Raw genomic sequence first — 6,708 nt, forward strand, 5'->3', positions numbered from 1 at the left:
ATACGGCAAGGCAAAATTAATCTATGTCATCGGAAGTCAGAATGGGGGAGTGGCTGGAAGGAGCACAGGGTGGCCAGGTGTTTGGTTTCTTAACCTGGGTGCTGTGGAAGGTGTTTTCAGTTTGGAAAATTCACCAAGCAGAATACTTAGGATACGTGCACTTTTCTGTAAGAATAGTGTGCTTCAATTAAAAGCTAGAAGAAAAGGTACTACAAACACCGCAAGACTGGAAACCACTCACTAAGGAGGCTAGGCATTATCCTTGCTATTTTGGGGGTAGGGGAAATAATTAACGGATTTTACTTGGTTATCATACAAAACTTGGCATTAATCTTCTCATTCTTGCTAACTTAACAAAACTTTTCCCCCCAGAGAAGTGTTCAGGCCAACAGCTGGTGACCAAGCACAGTGCAGAGGAAGCCGACTGGCAACAGGGCATCAGAATCACTGAAGGGCATTCTTCTATGCATGAGCCATATGCAGTCCACATGCAAGTGCTCTTCGCCCACACGCCAGAACCACAGCAGAGGGAGCCAGCGAAGTCAGCCTGTGGCCTCAGTCTCGGTCGAGGCAGGACAAGCTAGTCTACAGAGAAGGTGTGTGTACTCAAACCCTGTGTTTCCCACGGGAGGAGAAAGAAAAACAGCAGCCAGATTATAGAAATGTACATATTCACACCTCAGAATCTTGAAAACTGTAATGCAAGTTATCTTTGGGAGAAGACAAGTCAAAAGTTTAAACAATTTAAAATTATAAGCAAATGTTTCTAAAGTTGCAATGGGAGTGCTAAAAAAGCTGAGTAAAAATTAAAAATCAGTATAAAAACAAAATATAATGAACTCAACAATCTGGCATAAATTTACACTATAGGGAATTAGGTTAAGGGTAAGCAGAAACTTAAGTATAAAAGTATTTATTTTTTCCAGCAACACTGTAAGCTTTACTTGTAATTTATTACAATGAAATGAGGTGGTTTTACAAAAGTGAGAGTGTATTTTTCAGACAACTGAAATATATCCATCTAAAAGCCAGTGCTGTATTTTCTAAATAATCTTTGATGAAACCTTTATAAAAAACATTACAAACTTCACTAGTTTCTAAAATAATCAGCATCATCGTGAGCCTCAATTATTATACTGAAACTTAGTACAAGGATGCCTCATCTGGCACTAAGGCAGGTGTAGAAGATCTCGCATTTAAAGGGCCTCAGAGTCAGTAAGCTTTTTGCTTCTGTGTTTGCTTTTCAGGGCTGCCTCTCCCCTCCCCTGCTATCAGCCACTCACGTCTTTCCATTGAAAACACATTTGTTAAGGAGTTGTTGTAACCCGGTTAACTCCTTAAAGAGTTCTCAATTATTATCAGAACCTATTAAAAAACCTACTAGCCCTCCTGTGGAAATCAAAACCCCAAGTGTTCTGCCACATACTGCTGGATGCCCAACATGTGGCCCCAAAAGGGCACCCCAACGTGGGGCCACACCACCTGCGGTCCCCAGCCCAGCCGCCCCCATCCCACGTTCTTCCCCACGTCCAGCTCCACCCCTCCAAGAACCCTTCCTGCCCTCAAGGGCTCCTCCTCGAAGGAAAACCCTTGCCTCGCCTCGGTTCCCAGACACACTTAACTCTCCCGGGGCCCCACAATCAGGACCCTGGAGCCATAACCCCACAAGCCCAAGTGCCCACGCGCTGACACAGCGGGGCCACCTCCGCCCGGCCTATTTAACTCTACACTAAACAAGCTCCACAGACACGGGTCCTGCAGTTCCTGCTTCTGGATTCTCTTCAAGCCGGCTTCCAAAGCGAACACTCGGAACCGACGCGGGTCCCCCTCCCCGGGTGAGAGTGGGGCGCAGCCCCGCAGCCCGCCGGACTCGGAAACGCGAAAAATGCCATTTCCCCAAAGCCGTGCTGGACGGTCCGGTTTCTACCCAACAAAAGAAGAAAGTGTGAGTCCGGCGCTTTTTTCCTATGAAAATCAACAGAAAACACGAGGACCTTCGCGGACGAAGTCCTGAGCCTGGGGGGCCGTCCTCACCTCGGCGCGACCCCGTCCCGGCCGCTGGGGACCCTAAAGCGACAGGAAAGAACCGACGCCGCCCGGAAAATCCCGTCACCGTCCGACCGGGGTGGGGGGTGGGCGTCGGGGCGGTGGGCGAGCGGCTGGGAGGTGGGGCGGCCGGGGGGGAAGGGAGGGACGCCGGGGGAAGGAGAGGGAACGCCGGGGGGAAGGGAAGAGGCGCCGGGGGAGGAAGGGACGAGCGGCCTGGACGCGGTACGGACGCTGCCGCAGGGCGCCGAGGGCCGAGGGCGGGACCCTGCTCGGAGGGGCAGCGGCGGCGGGAGGGCCGGGGCAGCCGACGGGCTTCCCTCACCGTGGTCCTGGTTGAAGCCGGCGTAGAGCAGCCCGTTGCCGTGCGGGTTGCAGGGCAGGAGGTTCATGGCGCAGCGGGGTCCACCGCGCCTCAGCGCCGCATGCCGCTCGGGGAGGCAGGCCGCCGGGGTCCCTCTGGCCAGCTCCGAGGCCGCCGCGGCCGGAAGCGAAAGGCCCACCGCCTGCGCGCGCAGCCAGGGAGCCGCGGAGCGCCGAGCACATCCACCCGGGGCCTGCCGGGCGGGGAGCTCCGAGAGCGTCACGTCTATGGGGGGCGGGGCCATGCCCGAAGAGGGCTGGTCGGGTCGGTTTGGGAGCTGGGCCTGGTCTGAGGGGCGGGGCCGCGTCTGTGGAGGGCGCATCTGGGGGCGGGAACCACCTGTTCCAGTCGGGAGGAGACCCCCCCAGTGCCGCCGAGCCCTCCAGGGGGGCGGCGATTCAAAGGGACAGCCCAGGGACTTCCCTGGTGGCGCAGTGGTTGGGAATCCGCCTGCCAATGCAGGGAACATGGGTTCGAGCCCTGGTCCGGGAAGATCCCACATGCCGCGGAGCAATTAAGCCCGTGTGCCACAACTACTGAGCCTGCGCTCTAGAGCCCGTGAGCCACAACTAGGGAAGCCCGCGCGCCTAGAGTCCGCCCTTATAGCAACAAGAGAAGCCACCGCAATGAAAAGCCTGTGCATGGCAATGAAGAGTAGCCCCCGTTCACTGCAACTGGAGAAAGCCCGAGCGCAGCAACGAGGACCCAACGCAGTCAAAAATAAATGAATAAATAAATAAATTAAAAAACAAAACAAAGTGACAGCCTTGCCCCGTGACCCTCAGGAGCACTCAGGACCCAGTCCCCCAGAGTAACTCGAGTCTCCCGGAAATCATGTAGATTAAGGTAAGCATAAGAGACTTTTTAATTTTTAATTGATAGAAAGATAAGTATTTCAGTAAAAATAACAATGCATTATGGAGTTTTTAACAAGTATGCTAGTAAAATGTACGCGAAAATAGCAAAATGAATGGAAGTGAGGAAATGGAAGTACAGGTGACCCTTGAGCAACTCAGGGCCACTTACACGAGGATTTTTTTCGATAGTAAATGCCTCAGGGCTACACGACCCTGGTTGGTTAGATCCACAGATGCAGAACCGCAGATACAGAGGATAGGAGGGCCGACTATAAATTACACGCGGATTTTTGACTGCGTGGAGGGCGGGTGCCCTTAATCCCCACGTTGTTTAAGGGTCGACTGTATATGAATGTATAGACCCTCCCACCCCCTACCCTCCACCTCCTCATAGAAACCCCCCCCACAGGGACACAGACCCCCCCCAAGACCCAGAGCTACCCACGGACACACAGCTGCCCCCAGGACACAGAACCTCCAAGACACAGAGCCCCCCCCCAGGACACACAGAACCGTGTTCAGGGACACAGAGCTCCCCCCCACACAGAGTCCTCCAGATCACAGAGCCCCCCCTACCACCACCTCCGCCCAGGACACACAGCCCCTGGGACACAGCACATCATCAAGTAAGGCTCTGGGCTTCCCAGCACCACGGAGCCAGCCCATGGTCCTATTCCAACACAGTGGCCATGGAGGCAGGAGCGGCTGGCCCTAGGGTCCCTGCCCAGAGGGCCCTCTGGTCTCGCCTTTCATCTGCAAGAGGTAAGGTTGTTTCGTATGATACAGTGTTTCACTAGTAAAACAATCAGAGAACCTTCAGAAAGCTACCATCCATTACCCCCATTTCTAAAGTGGCCCACAGAGCAATGATAAAATTTTGCAGCAAGGAATCAAGAAACCAACAGACAATGCTGGCCAGCTTTGAGCCACACAAGGAACTGTCTTCCAGCAGAAGTAGAAAGTTAGCCTCTAACGCGGCAGACAGGCATTTTCTAGACCCGAGTGCCAAGTCCACTCCTGGACTAGACAGCTGTCTTCCTGTCATCTCATCAGGCACAGAAAGAGCACTGGAGATTCTGGCACACACAGCCTGGCCACAGCGAGCTGGGTCGGATATGAAAGCTCCCTGGACGAGGCCCCTCAGGCTGATAGGGGCAGCATAAAGGCAAGACCCTGCATGAACACAGTCCAGAATGGGGCAGCGTCCGAGCCAGCAAAGGCCAGACCGCATGCTGGTGCCTGAGCGGCTGCTGCTTTTACCAGCAACAGCTTTAACCTTGCTCAGTCTTCACCCCTTCTAGATAGGAGTTACTAAGACAGCGATCCTGGAATCACCGCTGCTCCCTGAGAGCATCGAACACAGCAAAGTGCTCTCCTACCACAAGCGCCAGTCTGAATCCTTTCCAACACCCTCGTACAGAAATGTCCCCGTTTCTTGACCGTAGGAGGTCTCCCTCATTGCAGTGAGTCAACTGAGTTCCTGGTGGTCTTTGGCTGACGACAGTGAAAGCACTTCTGGGCTGCCTCACCTAGGAGGGGTAAAAGCTGGAGCAGCCGCAACTATGTTGGGGCAAGGTAGACTTTGGAACTCTTCCTTGTTGCCTCTGTCTTCCTCTCCACAGTGACTCAGAGGCCTCTGTACCTGGGCTGGTTCCACTGTTATCATGGGAAAGTAGAGTGAAAGAAGCAGTATTCCACAGTTGAGTTCTAGACTGAGGCAGGGAAGAGAAGGCAGGATTAAAAGCCAAAACTTGATTGGCAGGAGCCAGCCTTTTTTGAGAAGAAAGGTATGTGAGACTCCAGAGATCTGAAGAAGGAGGGCACAGATCCAAGTATTCCACTGAAGCCAGAACAGATGGAGCCAGACCCTGACCCCGAGTTCAGGCTGGTTGGGGAATGAGGGTCGGGGATCAAGGGTCAGAGGTGAGGAGTAGCAGGGCCAGTCTGACCCTTGCCAGGGTAGGGAACCATGTTGGGCACCCACTGCCTGTATGGAGAAGTGGCTCCCATTACCTACCATTGATCCATCTGCCCACTGCCAGGCAGAAGCATCTATATCAACAGCTGCCCTGTTCTGAGGCTTTGTCATCCTCATTCACTAGGTCACCATACTGATGACACACCCAGTGGAGGTCGGTGCCACAAGGGAAGCGAGGCCCAAGAGCATGTAGGGAGCGGGGAGTGAACACAGTGAACACAGGGTCCCGCCCTCCTGGCGGGTCGGGGTGCGTCCCCTGCCCCCATGACAGCTCAGCCACCTCCCCCCAGTTCCCCAATACATGCAGCTTCAGGCTTGCTTTTCAAATCCACATTTACTTTGATGACGCAATTCTCCCGCAAAGGGAAGCATCTCCATCTCCATCTCTTTGGCAAAACAAATATTATCAAGCTCATAATTGACATTTTTTCCAGATTCAATATTTGCCCGGATCATTCCTCATCAAAGTTGTAAGCTCTCTGTCTAGGAAATTATTCTGCATTGCAGTAATTTTCACAGGGCAATTGAAGACATAATTGTGCATAATATATTTTGAATCTAGATGCTTGAAAAGAGAATTACAAGCAGCTGGGACACAATTTGGTCTTCTTGTTTATACTTGGGGTGGATTTTGCCAGCAGTGAGGCCATGGAAGAAAATGGCGAAGTTTGAGAGCAGTTTCTCCAAGGTTCAGTTTACATTGCAGTTTTGATTTCACTATGCTCACCACCAAAACATGCATACTTGTACTTAATATGTTCTGTATTAGGGTTTGTTTTTATTTCACAGAAATGTCACTTTGATAGTACTTTCTACGGTGAAGCATAACTTATTTCCTTGTTGTGTGAGCCCTGGGGTGGCCATAACAAATTGCCACAAACTGGAGGGCTTGAAACAACAGAAATGTGCCTCTCACAGTTCTGGAGGCCAGAGTCTGAATCCAGGTGTGGGCAGGGCTCTTGGGGGCCCCCCTCCTGCCTCTTCCAGCTTCTGGTGGCCCCAGCTGTCCTTCAATTAAACAACGAAAAGGGACCAAATTTAGGCTTGTGACCAGGAGTCTCTCCCCAGCCTCCCCACCTCCACCGGCCTTGGAAACCTGCACCTTCTACTTCCGTGCGCCCTTCAAGGGGCAGGGGAGAGGGGCTCGCATTCAGGGTGGACCCCTCCTCGTTTCTGCTTGTGGCAGTCGGGGAAGTGACACCCCACCGCAGCCATCAGGCTTTGTGGTCAGCAGGTCAGCCCTTCACTCTCCTCTCTCATCCACTGCCTAGCAGAGAGAAGGGTGTGATGGCCCGGCAGCAAGTCCTCCCAGGCCCGCAGCCCCTTGCAGAGGGACCGTCCCCTCAAGGCTTACCTGCTGTGCCCTCTCCTGCTCCCCTGTGCACATCTGTCCCTGTTGTGCCCAGGGGGCTGGGTGACCAGCGGTGGCCGAGCACATTCCTCCTCTCGGGGCCTCGGCTCCA

At 53.3% G+C, this 6,708-nt stretch overlaps 1 protein-coding gene across 2 annotated transcripts in view; it reads right to left on the reverse strand.

Annotated features, from left to right (window-relative positions):
• WDR45B (WD repeat domain 45B) overlaps nucleotides 1-2,571 on the reverse strand; it is a 38,138-nt gene extending 35,567 nt beyond the window's left edge. The window contains exon 1 of one of the 2 annotated variants that reach the window (XM_036837115.1): nucleotides 2,372-2,571. In XM_036837115.1, the coding sequence (XP_036693010.1) occupies nucleotides 2,372-2,438 (67 nt within the window). In that variant the 5' untranslated portion in view covers nucleotides 2,439-2,571. The remainder of the gene's footprint in view (nucleotides 1-2,371) is intronic. The other variant, XM_036837116.1, reaches the window with a different exon arrangement.
• Nucleotides 2,572-6,708: the final 4,137 nt, after the last annotated feature.

Source organism: Balaenoptera musculus, chromosome 20 (genome assembly GCF_009873245.2).
Source record: "Balaenoptera musculus isolate JJ_BM4_2016_0621 chromosome 20, mBalMus1.pri.v3, whole genome shotgun sequence".
NCBI classification, from domain to species: Eukaryota; Metazoa; Chordata; class Mammalia; order Artiodactyla; family Balaenopteridae; genus Balaenoptera; species Balaenoptera musculus.